This window comes from Abramis brama (assembly GCF_963993115.1).
Source record: "Abramis brama genome assembly, chromosome: 20".
In the NCBI taxonomy this organism is placed as follows: domain Eukaryota; kingdom Metazoa; phylum Chordata; class Actinopteri; order Cypriniformes; family Leuciscidae; genus Abramis; species Abramis brama.
In genome coordinates this window covers 10,117,197-10,139,249 of record NC_139982.1, presented here as the reverse complement: position 1 = coordinate 10,139,249, position 22,053 = coordinate 10,117,197, and the positions used below count along the sequence as shown (strand labels likewise).

General features: G+C 37.3%; 1 protein-coding gene across 1 annotated transcript in view; it reads left to right on the top strand.

The window, feature by feature from the left end:
• ankrd27 (ankyrin repeat domain 27 (VPS9 domain)) overlaps positions 1-22,053 on the top strand; it is a 45,426-nt gene that overhangs the window by 6,963 nt on the left and 16,410 nt on the right. The window contains exons 3-20 of the mRNA XM_084094838.1: positions 715-825; positions 938-1,094; positions 2,099-2,253; positions 7,451-7,510; positions 7,587-7,640; positions 7,731-7,796; positions 8,172-8,248; positions 8,443-8,570; positions 11,231-11,312; positions 14,736-14,868; positions 17,694-17,774; positions 17,984-18,108; positions 18,473-18,555; positions 18,728-18,843; positions 19,380-19,472; positions 19,614-19,811; positions 20,456-20,515; positions 21,552-21,671. Coding sequence (XP_083950964.1) covers positions 715-825; positions 938-1,094; positions 2,099-2,253; positions 7,451-7,510; positions 7,587-7,640; positions 7,731-7,796; positions 8,172-8,248; positions 8,443-8,570; positions 11,231-11,312; positions 14,736-14,868; positions 17,694-17,774; positions 17,984-18,108; positions 18,473-18,555; positions 18,728-18,843; positions 19,380-19,472; positions 19,614-19,811; positions 20,456-20,515; positions 21,552-21,671 — 1,899 coding nt within the window. The remainder of the gene's footprint in view (positions 1-714; positions 826-937; positions 1,095-2,098; positions 2,254-7,450; positions 7,511-7,586; positions 7,641-7,730; positions 7,797-8,171; positions 8,249-8,442; positions 8,571-11,230; positions 11,313-14,735; positions 14,869-17,693; positions 17,775-17,983; positions 18,109-18,472; positions 18,556-18,727; positions 18,844-19,379; positions 19,473-19,613; positions 19,812-20,455; positions 20,516-21,551; positions 21,672-22,053) is intronic.

The window sequence follows — 22,053 nt, the reverse complement described above, 5'->3', positions numbered from 1 at the left end:
GATTATAGACCTTAGTCAGGGTGTATTTTTTGGGAATGAAAACAAGGCTGAAGGATATACACACTGTACAGTCTTTTGTAAAGTTTCTTTAAAAAAAAACTAAAAAAACATCTGTTTTTCAAAATAACATATTATTTTTCCTCTGAAAGTTGGAAAAACTCAACCACGTTGAACACACTGAACTCAGCCTTGTTGCCAATAAAATCTGGTGCTACCCTGATTAAGGTCTATTAATATTACAAAATTTGACTTTTTATTGAACATTCGAGTCTTATATTTTAATTATATCTAAGTGGTAAAAACACTATTATCCACATGGTTTATTGCTTTATTTTGACATTATTTACTCACCCTTATGTTGTTCTTTATCCATATGACTTTCTTTCTTGTATGAACTCAGAAGAAGCAGATTTGTAAATCTGTTTTGTTTGTTGTGTCTGTTTTTGTGATTCTGTGTAACTTGTGTAATTGTTGCCCCAGGGCTCCCTTGTAAAAGAGATTTGAATATCTCAATGGGACATCACCTGGTAAAATAAAGGATAAATAAATAAATAAAATAAAGAAGCATATAGTGACGATATAGAACAAAACACACCATATAAGTAGTCCATAAGACTTGTGTGCTGTTTTCCAAGGCTCCTGAAGTCGTAGTAAAGCTTGTGATGAGTTTGTCTGTGCTTGATCAATTCAAAACTTACAAACCTCTTTTTTTAGATCCTGGTACCGTGTTGTGGAAGTTTACCAACGGCCTCTTTTACAGCAGCCCAGTTTGACGAATACGTGCTTCAGCCGGCTGAACAGGGTTACCAGACGCTAGATGGAAAGGTGTGTAAAATCCCACATATAATCACGCAGAAGCCCCACATGTATCATTCAGAGTTCAATTTCAGGATGCTGACTGTAACTGAACAGCTTTTTACTGTGGTGTATCTTCCAGGAAGTGTCTATAGACAATAACCAGGTCCGTCTGGGAGCAGGGTTTCCCAATCCCACTTCTGTCCCCATCCTGTTTGAGGAGACTTTCTACAATGAGAAAGAGCAGGCCTACAGCATACTTTGCATCACAAGACCCTTCGATTCTGACCACAGCCCTGGTAATTTGTTTGTAAGAGGTTCTAGCTAAAGGCGCAGTCGTATTAGTGTAATAATGCATGAAACACAGAGGTCACTTCCAAACCAAGCAGATTTAAATTGGTAATGCAGTGAATTTGCCTTAAACATTCCATAAACTTAAATCCAAATCCACAAAATGAAATCTGTGTGGAATATGTTGCCTAAAATCCAAATACCTATTTAGATCACAACATTTCACCTGCTGAATTTCGCCACTGTGACCACACCTTAAAGTCCCCCTGTAGTCAATAGTTGTATCCCTTAAAACCCATCTTTGATCACCAAAATGACTTATTTAAAAGTTTTTTCTTGAAAAAAGTCTTCATGCCGTAATATATCTTGAATGTAACTCGACACCCTTGCCTCATTTAGTATTCGCGGTTCTATGAATATGCAAATGAGCCCCGCCTCCACTCACTCAGCTCAGAGATCCACTGGTTGACGATCACACGTTGATCTGATTGGTTACAAGGTAGTTTGTGACGTCAGAAACACCAGCGATTTCAAAGCGTGTTTTTGAGACTGTCTTTGGTTCACTGCAAAGGAGAAAATACTCAGCAATGGTGTCGACTTATGAATTTAAGGCAAACCATGTGCAAAATAATATTAAAACACCACATAGACATATAAACAACATTTAAAAGCTGGGTTTTCACCACAGGGGGACTTTAACACTTCATCCTAACTGCAACGCTGAAATTGCAGCCAAACAGAAGAAAAACAGTACAAAAATTAAATGCAATTGATAAAACGTGACGCTCTACATGCAATGACTGATTTGGACAAAGAATGTAGATTAACATTTATAGTTTTAGTGATTTATTGCTTGACACCTTGTCGGAACGTTCCTGGTTAAGACGAACTGAAACAGTCACAGATGCCAATGTTGTATTACTGTAAATGGATCGTTTGCTGGACGGATTCGTTCCATTTGATCAACTGCTCAAAATCTATGAATTTGATGATTTTGTTTTATCTTTCGCAGAGGAGTTGAGTTCTGTTTCTGCTCTGTACTGTCTGAAGAATATTGAGGAAGTAAGGGAATTCTTGGGCCGCCATGCTGAAAAACTGGACAAGTTTGTGGCCACCTTCTGTCAGTCCTTCAAAGAACAGGAGAGGAAGGGCCTACGACATCACATAGTGAGACAAACCCAGATTTACATTTCATAATTTCTTGACAAGATACGCAAGCCTGACAAGATACGCAATTCCTTAAGAGAAGTGGGAACAGTAAAACAAATGAATTGAACAAATTATTATTTGAAAGACTAATGGGAATTGTCTTGTAGCATTAAAATATTACAAATAGATATTTAGAACACATATGGGGCAGTTTTTATCTTATTACAAACTTCTGCATCTCCCTGTCCAGGAGCTGGACGTTATTCAAGTTAAGTCAAGTCAAGTTTATTTATATAGCGCTTTTCACAATACAGATTGTATCAAAGCAGCTTCACAGTATTAAATTAAAATAATAAATCAGTGCTTGTTTCTAGTGGAAAACGTCCACGTTTGGTAATGCTGATCAATAGTATTGTTGATTGATTAATTAAATTAAATATCCCCAAATATCCCTAACTGAGCAAGCCAAAGGCAACAGTGGCAAGGAACCGAAAAACATCAGGTGACCTAATGGAGAAAAAAAAAAAAACCTTGGGAGAACCCAGGCTCAGTCGGGGGCCAGTTCTCCTCTGGCGTTTATGAACTAGAGGTCGGATTTAACTGTAAGATTAAAAGTATTATATGAATGCCTGGCTGAAGAGATGCGTCTTTAATCTAGTTTTAAGAAGTTAAGTTTTAATCCAGAGTTTTGGAGCTAAATGTGAAAATGCTCTCCCTCCTTTGGTGGATCTGGATATCCTAGGTATGACCAAAAGCCTAGAATTTAGTGATCTTAAAGAGCGCGATGGATTATAGGGCGATAGAAGATCCGTTAAATAGACTGGAGCTAAGCCGTTTAGGGCTTTATAAGTCAGTAGCAATACCTTGTAATTAATACAGAACTTTATAGGTAACCAATGTTGTGATGATAAAATTGGTGTTATATGATCATATTTTCTTGATCTAGTAAGAACTCTAGCAGCGGCATTTTGGACCAACTGTAGCTTGTTTAATGAGGACGCAGGACAACCGGCCAACAAAGCATTACAGTAATCTAGTCTCGAGGTCATGAATGCATGAACTAATTTTTCTGCATCAGAAACTGATAGCATGTTACGTAGCTTAGCAATGTTTCTAATGTGGAAAAAGGCTGTTCTTGTAACATATGAAATATGATTTTCAAAAGACAGGTTGCAGTCTAGTATAACACCCAGGTCTTTTACTGTAGAGGATAAAGTAACAGGACATCCTACTATGTTAAAGTTGTAGTGTGAGAGGTTTTGTAGGTGGTTTTTTGAACCGATGATTAGTACCTCTGTCTTGTCTGGATTTAATAAAAGAAAATTGTGCGTCATCCAATCTTTTATATCTTTAACACTCTGTCAATTTGGATAATTTAACGTTTTCATCTGGCCGTGATGAAATATAGATTTGAGTGTCATCAGCATAACAATGGAAACTAATTCCATGTTTCCTTATAATATTTCCAAGTGGCAGCATATATATTGAGAATAACAGAGGGCCTAACACAGATCCCTGCGGCACTCCATAGTTTACTGGAGTTATGATCGATTTTTCTCCATTTAAATAGACAAAATGGTAGCGATCAGTATGATCTGAACCAACTTAATGCTTGTCCTTGAACACCAGTATAATTTTGTAGTCGATCTAAGAGTATTGTGTGATCTATAGTATCGAACGCAGCACTAAGATCAAGTAAAACTAGCATTGAGATACAGCCTTGGTCAGATGCTAAAAGTAAATAATTTGTAATTTTAACGAGCGCAGTTTCAGTGCTATGATGCGGTCTGAATCCAGACTGAAACTTTTCATAAATGTCATTTTCTTGCAAGAAAGAGCCCAGTTGAGCGGACACCACTTTTTCTAGTATTTTAGACATAAAAGGAAGATTTGAAATGTGTCTATAATTTGCTAGATTATGCAGGTCTAATTGTGGTTTCTTAATGAGAGGTTTTATAACTGCCAGTTTAAACTGGCAGTTATAAAACGTTATTGCACGTTATTCAATACAGATTCCTGTTTCTGTTCAAGTCTGATTCACAAGATCTCGATTAGATTCTGATTCAGTTTGATTTGATAGCAATTCAATTATTTTAGTAATAATCTCTGCTAATGCTGTAAATATACAGGGATTTGTTTAACACTGATTCAAACTGGTAACACATCTTTTTTTAACTATCCATTAAAAGGTGTATGTCTTTAATTTGATTTGCTAAAAAGAACCTCCTCACAAGAGTCACTTTACTGTGATTGAAGAAATGTATTACAAGGTATGTGTTGCAGTTGCACCAGCCATTCATAAATTCTTTCTTAAAATGGGACTTAAAGTCCACACTAGAGGCTTAGTAACTACTAGCTCGTTTGTAACTAAAGCCCTATTTGCACGGGATAAGTATTACCTGGTGACCTCTAGTAATTTGTAATAATTGCGGAGGTTGTCTGTGATCTTAATCCCGTGCAAATCAGCCCTGTCTGTAATTTGTAAAGTAAAAATTCCCCCGCAAATGACCTACCATATTTCGCCGAACACAGAGGTCCCGTGATAATATTAGTCCCGTGCGAATCGGCATCTCTGTGATTTGGCGGGGTCGTTCATAATTTTTTCAAGGTTTTTGTTTCCTGTGCGCTTTTTTATCCATCTTTTGCGAAGAATGGAGGCTGCGTTTGAGTGTTTTGATAGTATTTTGGGTGCTGGGTCATATCGCTTTACACCATGATACGATACAACTATACAATTTGCAGAAAGAGAAAGCCGAAAACCTTCAGAAGAGCAAAAGATGGAGACGAATGACATGTATTAGCAACTTGGTAAGGAACATTCTTCTGTTTATGATAGCCTATATCATACAGCTAGACCTATAATAACGACAAGACATTTCCAAGCAATAGCCTATTGACATCATATCCGGGAGACAAGTCAGTAAATTCGAGTAAAATCACAGGCTTTGGTTATCCCGTGCGAATGCGCCACACGAAATTCAGATGTGGGTGGGTAATTTCTAAATCACATGAGGTCCCCACTCCCCAAATAATACTAATCCAGTGTGAATAGGGCTTAACTCTGTACTTTATTCGGTTGCACCATTTGTTCTAAAGACAGAACGAAGCAAGTCAGTAATGCGTGGTTGCGTAATATGTGTGGTGCCTCAATGATCCAATAGCAGCCTTCAAATATGTGAGCAGAATTTGTGTTGAAATGCTGTGAATTCCACTTTCTCCTTCATTCTAACTTCTTTTGCCTCACGTAACTAACAATAAAAGTAAGTTTCCATTAAATATGATACTTCTTAATCATGAATAACATGATAGGTATTTTTATATGTAAATAGCATTCAGAAACTGTAGTTGACATTAATAAGGATCAATAAATAAATAGGCCTGATGCCAACAAACATAGTAATTTATATTTATTTATGACAAATTTTATTTGACATGCACAATACGGACCGATACACACAGCGACACATTGTTTAGGACGGATTTGTGTTGAAGAGCTACTAAGTATATACAAGTAGTATATTCATAATGTTCTCTCTTTTAAAATATAAGCGAGTGTAAATGTCAGCATTATCATCAGTGTTGGGGAAAGTTATTTTAAAAGTAATGAATTACAATATTGCTCTACTCCATAAAAAAGTAACTAATTGCATTACTTAGATACTTTTTATGTAAAGTAATGCGTTAAATTATTGGGCTGGGCTTGTTTTTTTTGTTTTTGTTTTCAATAACAAAAAAAACCCCTCTATTTTTGGCAAATGTAAAGGCCCTTTCTCACCAAAAGTGAAGTGAATACGCCTCAGGCTGAAGGAAACACACATTCACACCTGTACAGTAGAGTGTACAGTTAAAAAAAAAAGAAAAAAACTTTCAGCTGTTCTGCCATTCTGGATTGAAGAAGAATAGGATGCAGAAGTTCAAAACACTTACTTCAGCAATACAAATTTATAAAATTAAACACAAATGCAATGTTTATCTAAAGTCATTTTTGCTTATTGAAGTGGATCATGGAAGGTCAGCAGCAAAGACATTAATAAAGTGAGATTAAATACATATATATATATATTTAATGTAACATTATTGCAGGTTTGTGTAATATTCTGAGATTGCATTTCACTGTTTTTATTACATTTGGGTGATACTGAATCTGTTTTGTATTTTTTTATTGTATTTTTATTTTTTGCAAGTGAAATGAGTAAATGCCAACTTACATTTATTCTAGAACTATAATAACCATCATGTTCACAACACCTCTGCACTCACGATTTCTCTCAACATGAGGACAGGAGAGCTGTTAGTCAATAAATGGAAAACTTGCGTTACTTGTTTGAAAAAGTAACTCAGTAACTCTGTAAATTTAAAAGTAATACGTTACTTTACAAGTTACTTGTAATGCGTTCTCATCACTGATTACCATATATGTGACCCTGGACCACAAAACCAGTCACACGGGTCAATTGTTTTTTAATTACATTCATACATCATATGAAAGCTGGATAAATACGCTTTCCATTGATGTATGGTTTGTTAGGATAGGACAATATTTGGCCGAGATACAACTATTGAAAATCTGGAATCTGAGGGTGCAAAAAAATCGAAACATTGAGAAAATCACCTTTAAAGTTGTCCATTTATGTTGGCGATTGTGCTGCATTCACTCACAAAAATACATGTTTTATATATTTACGGCAGGAAATTTACAAAATATCTTCATGGAACATGATCTTCACTTAATATCCTAATGATTTTTTGGCATAAAAGAAAAATTTATAATTTTGACCCATACAATGTATTGTTGGCTATTGCCACAAATATACCCGTGCGACATGTGACTGGTTTTGTGATCCAGGGTCACATATAGTAAAGATTTGAAGTCTGTCGGGAAAAACAAGAGCTTGTCGATGCAGTTCAGTCAGTCTATTTCATTCCAACTCCTGATCAGAGGCTTCCGTTAATATTTAGTTAATACGTAGAGTTACGTTTCAACTAAGTTTAATGGAGCAATGCACAAATATGGTGTTGTGCACTACTAAATAAATAGTAGTGAGTTAGTTGTAACTTAGTACCCATTTACGTCAAAACTAGGCTAAGTTGTAACTTGCGCGCAGCTGATGCAACCGACCCCTGGTTCCTCAATAAAGTAACAATATCATGTATTTAACTTCAATCCTTTTTAGATCTCACTATTTATTGTTTATTTTGTCACCCAATCCTTTAGGACTCTGTAAATACCCTTTACACAAGATGTCTTCAGTGGCTGTTGAGGGACTCTCATCTGGTAAGCTGTTTAAGAACGGATCTCTCTAATACGGACTCTCTTGTGATGCTGACTGGGTAAAATGTCTTCATTTCAGAGACTTTTGGCGAGACAGGAGATACAGATGACTCTACTCAAACAAGCAGTGGAGGTCAGTGAAAAACCAAACAGTTCGTTCTGTCTTTTAAACGTGTAACCTTGAGTTAAGAATTAATTTGGCTTTTATTTCCTCCGTTTTCAGATGTACATCCATCATGGCATCCATGATCTACTCTTTAGTTATGTTGGGACTCTTGAAGCAAGTCGGGTACTGATAAACCATACCATTAATTAGCTCACTTTCACCTTAATGTGTTTATTTGTTTGTTTGTTTGTTTGTTTGTTGCAGGGAGTAAAATTTCAATTTTCGATTTCAGTAATTCAGAATGTTTTTTTGTTTGTTTGTTTGTTTTTTACTTTGCAGATTTTATTTTATTTTTTATTTTTTTTATTGTTACTAAATGTTGTATTGCTCTGTCATCTCAGAGCTGGCTGGTTTGTCTTTTAATGCATTATTTCAGAAGCTTTTGAATGGAGAATATTAAAAGTAAAAATACTTCCAGAAACATGGCCTCTGTAAAAGCTGGTCGTCGCTTTAGCAGAATTTTATTTTCCGTTATTAAATGTATATTTGTCTTGACAGGATGCAGCTTTCAATAAAACAACACGATCCTTACAGGAACTGCAACAGAAAGACCTTGGTGTGAAGTCAGAATTCAGGTGAACTGCTCTATCTCTAGATGGATGTCTTTTTCTTAAGTGCTGCTAAGCCAAATTACTATAGTTTGGTCCTTGAATTTGAAGTTAACCAAGGTGTGGGAACCCTGAATGTTGTACTAGAAACTGTTAAAAGTTTTGTAAAGAATAGATTAATAAATTATTTAGTGATCATATGTCACTTCTCTCTCTCCTAGTATAAATATTCTTCGGGCTAAGAGGGAATTGAGTCAACTGAACATCTGTACGTCTCCCCTGCAGAAACTGCTCTGCATAAGGAAAGTTATTTTAACCATCATGCAGTCCACCAGACGCCGAGATACAGGTGCTGTGACCACAAACCTTACTGTCTATCAAAATACTCCATATTCACTTCATGGTATTACCATGGTACTTTTGCAACTATTTAGGAGTGCCATATAAATACCATGATAAATGAATGATGAACTTTGTGTGCGTGTGTGTGTGTGTGTGTGTGTGTGTGTGTGTGCGTGCGTGTAAAGGTTTGCCTAAATTTCCCTTTTGCAAACAGATCTCGTTCTGCATGGCTCTTATGACCGGATTAGCCAGTTTACGCTCATTCATGAACAGTTAGTTCTCTGTTTTACCTCAGACCTTAGTTTTCATGCAGCAGAGCAGCAACACATCCAGTGTGTGTAAACTAGAGGAATGCTGTCCTAATGTCTGTTTGTCAAACAGCTTGTTAAGTCATTTTCTCAATTTTGCCATAACAGGGCACTGAAGGCAGACAGAAAAACAGGCACAGGATGTTTTTTCCATTTTTATACATGTGTTCAATGCTTCTTTTCTTCAGGAAGGATTTTATTTAGAACATTTTGGTCAATTATAATAAATAATTAAATCTCTTTAACTATTGTATGCTCCTGACCTGCTTTTTTTGAGCATTCCCTCCCCTTAAAAACAAATAATTAAATAAAAAATCACACCAGTCGTCTATGATACAGCCAAGCCTACAGGTAATAATATAGATCTTTGCAACATTGGTAACTTGGCTAAAAGGATAAAACCAGATTAAACTGTTATTATTGACCTCACTTGCCTTGTTAAACTCGGATGGAGAAAACATTCACTTGTCACAGACAAATGAAATAAACAGTGCTTCAAATTTTTTTTTTTTTCAGATGCAGGTCTATTTAGTAGTGTTCAAGTAAATAATATTACAGAAATTGAATAAATTAATCAAAATATAAAAATAAAAAAAATCAATCCGATTAATGACACTTTTGTTGTGATTAATCGCAATTAATCGCACACTTATCGTGAAATTAAGCATAAGCCAGTTATCTTGTTCCATGCTATCCAGCAAAGTAAACAATCAAATTGAAGGGTGATTCTCACAAAACTGTATTTTCTGCAAGCTTCACACTTGAAGACTCCAAAAGGACATCAAATAACCAAATGATATAAGAAGTCCATATAATTCTATTATATGACACATTTATGCACACCATAGCATCCATGAAAAAACATTACAGAAAAAAAAAAAAAAAACAAAACAGAATTCACATTTTATAGTATGTGTACAGAGCTACAACAAAGAGCTTCATTTTAGACGAGTCAAAATGCGATCCTGAACAGGACCATGTGGAGACGCAAAAAAAAACTAAATCAAACGCCTTGACTGCATAAACCTACGATTACTAAACACAGCTATGTACACATTACAAATCCAACATTATCCTGGGTGTGTGTGGAAACAACGCGGATGTACTAAAATGTCTGTATAAATGCAGCGTGCGATCAGTGATCGAGAGCACACATACACTGTTTGTTGTTTGTGCATTAATATAACAGACTCTCACACGGTTACTGTACGACTCCTGTACGTCACTAAAACTGCACTCTTCAGAAACAATCACAGAATATGACAGAACTTGTGTTTTAAAGTAAAGCACACACTGGAATGAATGATTCACTAAAAACGCACCGTGAGTCTCTATTCTCTCTGAGGATCATCCGGGCCTTCTTTATATTAGCGCTGTTTTGGACTGATTGTTTGAATGAATTCGATTACTGGATCACTGAAAACCTTCCCAGAGTTTCAGGGCTTTAAATGGTCAGATCACAACACAGATAAGCAGAATCGGGTTAAAGGGTTAGAAAAGGAAAGTTCCTCCTAGCAGGGTTACGGGTGCTTGTAGATGCTCAGTGTGATAAACTCAAGACTTCTGAGATAATCTTGCTTGGCGTAAATTGCGTTAATGACGCAGCTTCACATTCTTTTGTAATTTATTTGCGTTAATTGCGTAAAATTATTTTAAAGCATTAAGGATTTAGAAAGTAATTGCATGCGTTAGAGGCGACTTTCTGTGCGCGTGCTTCGGGTGTGTGATTGCATTGAGCATTGAGTTCTTTTTCCAGGCTTATTGTGCTTAACTCTTTTTAAAATTGAGCTTGTCCCGTGTTTTTTCTCTTTCGTGAATGTTTACTTATCACTCTAACAACATGTCAGTAACTTTAAGCAGTCTTGCACTGTGCCGATATGTAAAGTTACAATACTAGCCAACTGCAGAACTGCAGAGCCATACAACACCGCAGTCTCAGGACAGCAGCGCCAGACCAGCAGTTTAAGACCAGCAGTGAGGCTGATTATAGCATCTTTAAGGTTAGGTTTAATGGTGAGGTGGGGTTGGGCATTTGTTATGGTGGAGCTTCTAGTTATAGTGAAGTTATGGTTAGTTGTTGGGGCGGGTTAGGCGATCGTCAGCTCCACCCAAACTTCTGATCTGAGGCTGTAATAATAATAAACATCGTTTTCCAGTAAACTATAGAAAGATGTGAAAATATATTCTACAAATACTGAAGCAACAAACTTTGTCACTGCCAATACCATGGCTGTAGTTCTTCACGAGAAGCACTTAGTGTAGCAATCTGGTGGACTGAACATGTGACTCTATCTTTCTCATGTGTAGAGTAAGATATTACACATTTAAAAAGCTGATGATGATTGTCTGTCTCTTTCAGCGGTGAGCATTGAGGCCATGTGTGCTGATGATCTTCTGTCAGTCATTCTCTACTTGCTAATCAAAACTGAAATTCCTAACTGGTGAGTGTTGTTTTCTGTATCATTGATGTGATTGTTAAAGGCACACTATGTAAGATTTTTGGATCAAAATATCCAAAAACCACTAGAACAATGCTATATATTTAGTTGATTTGTGTTCTTGCATTATCCCAAATGTTTCTAAGAATCATACCCGCGTTACCCTCGATTTCATGGAAACACCAAAGACGCTATATAACGTGTTTTATTAGACAGGTGAGCAACTGTTTGGATACATTAATTGACAGAAAACTACCGGTAATCATTATTATATAAAAGCTCAACACAGTTAGTATTTTTGTTTAACTATCGTTTTCTTGATTTACTGCGAGTACCCTGTTTTGCCATACCTAATATTGATCTAGCTCACCACAGTGTGCAACAAGTGTGTCGTATAGCAGCCGCCGAGCGAACGCACAGTAACAGCATTATAACAACCAGGGACGTCGTTAGGCCTATTTTAGGGGGGCTGAAGCTACCCCAAAATGTTCCTAAGCCCCCCTAAATGATAATAAGAACAACAATAACAGTTCGATTTATCAATAACCATATCCTCATTCATATTTATCTCACACATTCACCGTGAGACACACGCAATTGACACTTTTCACACGCTCTCATGCCACACATCCATTTTCTCACGCACAGAAAAATCGCGAAGCAAAGAGGACACGGATACCGACAGACTAGACAGAGCAGGTTACTTTATGATATAAAAGAATCTCAACTCTCAGATTCTGTAAATTTTATTACGAAATTCAAACAATAAATAGCCTACCGTTTTGGCGTTTGTAAATTTTACGTGACAGATCCCATAGCGCACATGAACCGATCATCTCTACTAGCTAATAGTAAAAAAACACGAACACTGTTGAAAGATACAGTAACGTTAGTAGGCTACAACTTACCAAAATGTATATTCCTCATACATAATAGCCTATCGATCATATCAGTGTTTTTCATCAGCGTGAAGAGGTCAATAACACAGCTGGAGAACATGCACATTTACCTCAGGAAAGCCATACGTTAGTTGTCGAGAAAACAAGAGCTAGTATTTTGCTAAATACGTGTTCTATAATACTTATTATATTTTTACTTAAATCATTAAATAAAGTTGTTATTATAATAAAAAAACGCATTATATTTAATTTGAGTTATTTTTAACCTTAATACTACCAGTTGATAGGGCTCTCTGTATGTTTACAGCATTAGGTGAGTTGTTTTTTTCTTGAGAAAAATTAATGCCTATCTTGAGTAGCCTACCTAATATTTATCCAAATGAGTCAATATTAAATCAAATCACAATAACTGAATTGAATTGAAATAATAAAAAAAGCGTAGCTTACCAGAAATTGTACATGCACCATAAAATTGACACATAATTTTACACTTATGTTATTCTAAGCCTGAAATGGGCACTTTTTGTGACAGCAACCCAATCATTTTTGATCAAAGATGTGGCTTAACTTCAGAATTTGAATTAATGTCAGTATTCTTATGATTGCTCTGAACATTTCTGACTAAGTTCAACAAACATTAAATGACTTATTCATAAACTTAAAAAAAATAATTAATACAAATCTAGGTGTGACGGGGTTAAGACTATAGGGTAACAGGGTTGAAGATGGTAACGGGGTTGAAGAGACAAATACAGCTAAACATATACATAGTTGTTTTTTATTCAAACTCACTGTAAGATTTTCTATAAACGCAAGTTACAAATACCCTGGGGGCTAAGCCCCCCCTTTCTTCCAATCCTAGTGACGTCCCTGATAACAACTTCAAACACACTCAAAAGTATCTAATATGATAAAACAGCGCTGCGTTACCCCACATATGCAAGCGGTCTGCGACATCATAAAAGTTCCACTGTTCTCGAGCCATGTGTTGCGCTCGTTAATACATTACCGGTCATCCATGAATATGATTTCTGTCCGAGTCCCGTCGTATTCTCAACTGGCTGTAGAGGTGAAGACATCAACTCCCATGATCCCACCAAATCAAGGCGTCATCAAGCTACGCCTTTGTTTTGAATAAGCGACCTCTAGTGGTGAAAAATTACATAGTGTGCCTTTAAATTAATGTATTTACCAATCTGTGGATTGCATTAATTATATATGCAGAATAGGGGTGTGACGAGATCTCGTGTTACGAGATCTCGCGAGATTAAAACGCGACGAGATTTCTCGTCGAGGTGAAACTTTGTCTCGTGAGTTGTTGTGATGTCAGCGTGATGGAGCATGAGGGTGAAATTAGTATTGAAGATGCCCCTGCCACTTTTAAATCATTTGTGTGCCGGGCCAATCACACACACACTCCGCGCGCACACACACAACACTCACTGTCCCTCGCTCGCGCGCACACACACGCACACTCACTGTTGCTCGCACTCTCACTCACTCGCGCACACTCACTCGCTCACACTCAACCCGTCGTGGAGGACCGTTAAAATTAAACATGCTAGTCTTTCTGTCGTGATGTCCTGAAGCATCGCAGACGCGTAGGTTGTCGCCCACTATGACACACTATACGAAATGAAACGATCGAATCTTGCGTCCCGACGCCCGTTGTCCTTTACGAATCTCCACGAAACGGATCGTGCCAAAATCGCGCTAAAATAGTGTAATCTGAACCAGGCAGGTAATAAACATTTGACGTATCGCGCAAAGAACCTATTAAAGCACTAAGACATGGGAACAGTATAGCTAACATTCACATATCACAAGTCATATCGACATCGCAATATTAAACAATGTTATCGCACATCGCAGCTTTTCCTCATATTGTGCAGCCCCATTACTGCCCAAAGGTCTCAACTGCTGCCAGAAATCATCGACATGCTTATATTCTTGAAAAAGAACATGACCATAATCTTAGTCTGTTCTGTGTAGTTAATTTATCTCTTTTTCATGCTTGAAGAAAAAATTTGTTTCTGTTTGAACTTGTAGTTTTGAGAGAGCAGTACTTTGATTATGGATACACACTGTTTGCATTTAAAGTGTTATTTCAGTTATTTATATTTATTTTATTTATACTGTTTTATTTTTTTTTATGTTCGATTTGTGGAAAGGAGTTAGATTTCTCATGTGAAATCGTACAGGGGAGAAGCCAGACGGTAGAGTTTATAGCAAAACATTTTGCAGTGTTTGCATGTCCTTTACTGCATAGAATTCATTAAAATAGAAGTAAAATAACATTCATTACAAGTTGATTTCAAAATGCACCTAAATTGTTTTGCATTTTGTGATTTTCAGTTGAATAAAAGACTATTTTCCATTCATATATTTCATCATTGAGGATTTCTTAAAAATTGTGTAAAAATCTCGTCTTGTCTCGTTCTCGTGAACCCAATCTCGTGTCTCGTCTCGTCTAAGCATCTCGTCACACCCCTAATGCAGAATGATGATAATCTGACTTTTTCTTCAGGATGGCAAATCTGAGTTATATAAAGAACTTCCGCTTCCGCAACTCCAGTAAGGATGATCTGAGTTACTATCTGAGCTCGTTTGAGGCTGCTGTGGAGTACATCCGCCAGGGGAACCTCACCCAGAGCCCTCTGGTAAGAGCAAACACAGTGCTTGAGACAGTCAAGTTATGGTTCGGTTTCTAATTATGATGATGATGACCCAACATTTGATTAAAAAATCTCCTCTGAACATCACTTTTGGCCACTACTGTATATCTCCAAATTAATCTATATCAAATCGATTTGAATCAAGATCCGAATTAAATTGAAGATTGTAAATCTAAATCAGTGGTTCTCAACCTTTTTTGGGCCAGCGCCCCCTATCCAATATCCAAATCCCTGAACGCCCCCCACCCCCAAAATAATGAGCGACCTGGAACGAGTGAGAGTTAACAGATGAAATAAGTGCAAAATTGTCTTTTATTAATACAATTGAACTGTACTCCACAGTGATTAATCCAAAAAACAAGTTATAAACTGCATTGGCATAGCAATACCAGTGTTTCTCACAGGATTTTTTGGTAAATCTGTGGTGGGTGGACCTTGGGCCTTCTAGGGGGGTTCGGGGGCATGCCCCCCCTAAGAAAATTTTGTGCATTTTAATGTTAAATTCATCAATCTGGTGCACTTTGAGAGTTCAAAATTAAAAGTGCCAACCCATATTCAGTGTGCAAATTAAACAAAGAAAAATTCAAACCTCTTTTAGTTGTGTCTGTCTACATTACACTACTACATAATAATAGTTATAATATTAATCACATGACAGTAATAGCCATATGTTGTAAAACAAATGCACTGAAAAATAAAGGACGGTCATTAAAGCGGTAATGTTTGCACTTAGGTTTTATTACGCATTTAGGAGAGTATTGCAAGAAGCTGCTTACATTAACCTTACTTTCGAAAAATAAATAAATACAATCATGATTTTTCATGAAAAATTATGTTAGAATTGTAGGCCTAAAATACCAGCTTGTTTTCATCAATGGTATAATTAATACAATTACAATTAATTTGGTTTGTTGTGATTAATTTGTGTTCATAATCGGTAAAAAATCTTCTAACAAGATTAAACACATATGAACAATTACATTATTATTATATTATTCATTATTTTGTTATTAATTAATATTATTATATTATTAATTATCTTGAAACTACCCAAGCAGCGTTTCGTGCTCAGATGTGACGGCGGAATTAATACATTACCAAAATGTGATTGCAGAATATATTTAAATTATCCATCAAATTGTCATTTTCTCCTTACTGTCTTGCGAGTTAACAATAATGCCTGACCAGTAAATTACTTGGTGAACAAAGAAAACATTTTGGCATTAGGGATTGGAATTAGTTAATGCCTAAAAATGTAAAAGTTTTACCTTATAAATAGAATAAAGTTTAGGCTAATTGATTTTAAAATTCGTCGCCAGAGTGAATGGGAACATGATTTATTGAAAATATTTGAAAAAAATATAAGTGTTTCTTAAGTCGATACTTTTTAATGGCTTGTCAACTTTCCATTCCTCCGCTGCGTGATTCTGCACCACCGGATTGTTGTCAGCGCGAAACACATCTTTGAGCATGTGAATGCTGATTCTTGTCAGCGCTGGATTCTAGTCAGTGCTTGAGCGCTGGTCTATGACTGGAAAAATAATAGAGTCGTTGCAAAAGTAACGATAGGCTACATGTCGCATTTAACTGGAAGATTTTAGAATGTTAGGCATTCTAAACTTTTGAATAAGAAATAATATCAAGTCGTCAAAAAAATACAACTCGTCAAAACTCCGGTGAGAACACTCACAGCACATACCCGAACTTGACTGCACATCATATTTTTGACATTATTGACACTGCTTTCAATCGTAATGCAATAGAAATGAATACAAAAAAACCTGCGTAGTGCCTACCAACAACACTGACGGTCGACTTGAGGTCAGGACTAGAGCGGGTGCGGACGGATGTTTTTTTTTTTTAGCGCTGCTGAGGTTTTCTTTCACGCGCACCATAGATGCGCGTGCACACACAATATGATGGATATCACACTCTGCGCATATGTTTTACAACATAATTGAACAAAAAACATAGTCCTAACACTTTTTAAATAGCCCACTTAAAGTGTTTATTACAGCTAAATTACTAAATGCTTAAAATGAATAAAAGTAAATGAACAAAAATTTGCGTTACATATTTAAACTCGTGAACGCCCCCCATTAACGCCTGAACGCCCCCCTTTCAAAAATCTTGCTTCCAACGCCCCCCGTTGTTCTCTGAACGCCCCCTGGGGGGCGGTACCACCCCCGTTGAGAACCACTAATCTAAATCGTGAAATGTTAATACCCAGCCCTTAGGCTTGTATTTGTTTTTGCTGATATTGAAATTGGTGTCAAAAATTATAAGTGTTGTTGATACTGCAACAACCTAAATTCGAGCAAAAACAACGTCATATGTTGTTATCGTGAAAAAACATTAGTCATATTTGTATTAGTATTATTATAAGTAAAATTACTCAATAAAGATTTTGGTCGTATCGCCAACCTCTAAATGCAAGCGAATGGGAACAAATGCTGTCAAGCTCCAAGAATAACCAAACAACACCATGAAAGTATCTTAGAATTAGCTCATATTACTATTGCACTATATTCCAAGTCAAAAAAATAGTGTTGTGCAAGGAACTTTTATTTAGTTCATTTAAATAGAAAAATTAATGTTAATTAATTTAACTTTTTATACGAGCAATTGGTTTGAATTTTTGGAAGTCCCTTGATCAACCACTGCAGGGTTTGAAGCTGAACACTTCCAGGCACCAGGCCCAGTGTTTGACCCGAGAGTCTACAGCACCGCATGTTCCCTTAAAGATGGATACTTAATCCCAGAGTTCTGAGGCAGTGTCTTGGTTGTTGAATGTGTGCTGTGGTCCACAGGGGTCAAGAGACAGGCTGTCCTTCAGAGAGAAGGTGGACCTGCTGTCCCAGAATGCAACACCTACAGATCAGCTCTTTGAGGTGAGCACCATTGGCTGTTTTTCTGCCTTACTTTTGGTTGGCTCGAGAACAGGAAGTAGCATTTTATACTAGTTTAGATGCACAAGACAAGTGTCTCAAATTGGCTCTTGATTGATTAAATAAATATATGATTTATGAGCGCATTAGCAGTAATGCATTGATTCTAAGTGTGTGTGTGTGTGTGTGTGTGTGTGTGTGTATGTGGGCAGTACATTGTGAGCGGAAATGAGGTCGAGGTTCAGCGTTTGCTGAGTGAAAGCGAGAGTGAGGAGGACGGGAAGAAGTTATGCCACCCACTGTGTTCCTGTGACGCCTGTGACCTCCACATCACAGGGTCAGTACTGACAGACTAGCAAACATATATCACACACAGAACAAATGCTCAGAAGCTTTTGAAGTGATCTGAAAGTTTGCAGAAATGCTTTTTAAACACCAAATACCTGACCTTAAATGTCTAAGGTCATTTACACGACACCGTTTTCAACTAAAACCTTTTTATGCGTTTTGGCCATTCCTTTACACAATGGCCTTTTGGGGGCCTCTTTATCACAGCTCTTTAATTCCATTGTCAAATTAATTTTGAGACTGTAATGACAATATGTTGGGCTGATGACCACCACAAAGTGATGAATGTCCTTTCCCTAATTAAATAATAAAGTATTGCTTTGCTTGTCTTTCTTGGCGTTTTCTTGGTTCAGGAGATTAAACGACCCGTCCATAGTCACTCCATTCTCTCGGGATGACCGAGGCTATACTCCTCTACATGTTGCTGCTATTTGTGGTGAGGATTGAATTTGGTTTTTTTTTTTTGGTTGCTTTTGTTTGTTTTTGTTTTAGATTTTTCACATGATAGATGTTATAATGGGGTGGATTTTGTTGTAGTATTTTTGAATCTGTAGATTTCACACGGAGTTGACCAATAAATGTTGTGACTGTGTTGTGCTTGTGACCAGGTCAGTCCCTGCTGATTGACTTGCTGGTGTCAAAGGGAGCTGTGGTGAATGCCACCGATTACCATGCCCTCACACCGCTACACTTCTCCTGCCAGAAGGGCTACCAGGGAGTCACGGTCAGAGCTCCACATAGCGTGTGTCAATAACTGTCTTGTAGTTATGTAGCTCTGATGAGCAGAGTAACACAACTGTGTGGTTAGTTCCTAGTATCTCGCATGTTAGATTATTTTCCAACATTGGGACAGTCTTTTTACATAATAATAAATTTCACAATTCAATTCACATTTATTTGTATAGCACTTTTCACAATACATATTGTTTCAAAGCATCTTTACAGAAAATGCATGTCTGCATTACAATTTAGAGTGATCTGTTATCAGAGGGGATTGTGTCCAACTTATGTACAAATCGCACAGTTAGCTAATAATGTATTAATTTAAGGCAGAAACAATGAACTCAGTAAAGTAATGAATCCATGTTTGTCAACAAATGATTAGGACATCTAGAAAACTGTAGCATTGGTGCATGTTGATTCAGAGTTTGTCATCTGAAGTCTTCGAAGGCATCATAATAAGTCTCATCATATTTCATAAAACTCCTGTGCATTGTCCCTTATCTGTTGTTTCACTGATCTTCACGTTTGCTCTTGCAGCTGCTGCTCTTGGATTATAAGGCAAACACAGATGCTCAGGATAACAGTGGAAACACTCCTCTACACCTGGCCTGCATGTACGGACACGAAGATGTAAGACACAGTACATAGTAGTTTTACTTTCTTTTAATTGTGACACATCATTACATTAACTAAATTTGTGAATGTCTAGTGGTAAAACTGATGGTGTATGTAATGTAGGTATTTCATTCTTGATGTAAATGTGTGTGTCAGTGTGTGAAGGCGCTGGTGTACTTTGACCTGCACTCCTGTCGACTGAACGTTCAGAATGATAAGGGAGACACGCCGCTCCACATCGCCGCTCGCTGGGGTTACGAGGGCATCATGGAAGTGCTCCTGGAGAATGGAGCATCAACGCTCATCCATAACAAAGCCAAGGAGACTCCATTACACTGTGCCCTCAACTCCAAGGTTAGGTTTGCGCACAGTCTGGACCAGGGCTGCGTTCCACTCGCGAACTTCCCTAAGCACTTCCCCTCGGGGGAATCCCCACCACCATTTTGAAGTGCGATCCACTTCGTGAAGTGGACGAGGGAAGTTTATATGGACAGACCCTCGACCCCTCGATGTTGACCGCGGGAGCGAGTCTACTTCACATGTACACTTCAGGCAGCTCCATATACCACAATGCAACACGATTGTGACGTCACAGCATATAGTGTTTAATTTACCACCACCACACAACTCTATGATATATTAATTAATTAATATATATATATATATATATATATATATTTATTTATTTTATTTTTTTTTTTTTTTTAACAACCCAAACACACCTATATACATATAGAATGCAGTATTAAACAAAATTTTCAGGGGAAAAAAAAGAGTAAATAATATATCAGCTCCATAGCGGATTCAAGTGATCAAGGGCTTAGGACGTTCAACACACTGCAAGGGGTCCGCCAGTAGTGGACACTCATCTGAGGGAACGAGACTGAGGAAAGTTAGCGAGGGAAGGGCATAGAGAGCTGGAACGCAGCCCAGGGGTGTCCAGTTGTTTTATTTTCAGCAGAGAATTTCATAAACTATCGAAATGATCTGTGTTGCAGATTCTGTCATTGTTGGAGCGCAAACATCATGACTGCAGTAAAAGGGAAAGTGGATTTGAGGTGAGCTTAAAATTCAAACTAATTGTTTAAATGTGTAGTAAAGTTAGTTCTTGTGAGTTGGATGTGTTTCTCATGACCAATGGTTTCCAAATGGTTCCCCCCAGATTTTAAGTTAGCATTTTAATAATTTAATGACACGTTCACATATTCACTTTGTAGCTGAACTGTATAGCAGGCTCAAACATCTCTTTAGTTACGATCGTATCTCAGTTTACATCACATTCACACTGGTGTTTAAGGAAGCCAATCGAATTGAATAAAAATAATTATTATTATTACTATTGTAATATAATTTCGTCTAATTGTAAAATTTAAGACTGAAATATATTGCTGATGTAAATTTTAATTGTACTGTAAAATAAAAAATTGTGATAATTTGATAATTACAATCGTATTATTTATGTCTTAAACTCTTGATTTCTTGATATCCTTGTCTTGAATTCTTGAACCCTCAAGCTTTTATTTTGGTAGAATACTGGTGAAATGCTGGAATGCTATAATCGCAATTATCATCCCAGCTCTATTTATTTATTAAACTTTTGCATTTAATATAATTCTTAGCGTTTCATCATGTCACAAACCCCTGCAGTTCCCTCTCAAACCCCTTTGGAAACCCCGTTCTAGACATTGTTTCGCCACTCATCCGTGTCTCAACCGATGAACCCATTCTGACAAGTTTCAAAATGTCTTGAGCAACAGAGAAACACGTTCAGTTGACTGGAAAAACTCTACAGAATCTTTACAGAGAAAGTCTTTCAGCAACAGATCTAACCGTTCTCTCCATTCCCAAATTCTCTCTCTCTCTCTCTCTCTCTCTCTCTCTCTCTCTCTCTCTCTCTCTCTCTCTCTCTCTCTCTCTCTCTCTCTCTCTCTCTCTCTCTCCCCCTCTCTCTCTCTCTCTATCTCTCTCTCTCTCCCCCTCCCCCCCTCTCTCTCTCTCTCTCTCTCTCTCTCTCTCCCTCTCTCTCTCTCTCCCTCCCCCCCTCTCTCTCTCCCCCCCCCCTCTCTCTCTCTCTCTCTCTCTCTCTCTCTCTAGTCTCCGAGTCGCTCTCCTCCGCCGTCTGATTGCAGCAGTAGACGCTCATCCATCTCCAGCTCGTCATCATGGAGCGTCGAGGCCACGCCGCCAGAGACCGAACGCACCCGACACAAAGAGGTACTGGCAGCGCCATCTGGAGGACAGATCTAAGCGTTACACTCCTCCAGGATGAGATCATTTACAGCACTCATCATGAATGAGCACACTCCATCTGAAACTTCTTAGTGATCACTATAACATTTCATGGAAACATGACAAAATTTTAATTTATTAAACATATACTTAATAAAAACAGAAAGATATGTCATCAGTATCTGTGAAATAAGTAAATCAGCCAATTTTGCTTTAATGAAGGGATGCAAAAATGAGTACGCCCTTGATTATATTCAACAAACGTGTAATATTCTAGTACACAGTATGTCCTCCATAGCTTTTAATATACTGCTATGACCTTCTTGGCATTAAAGGAATAGTTCACCCAAAAATCTAAATTCTGTCA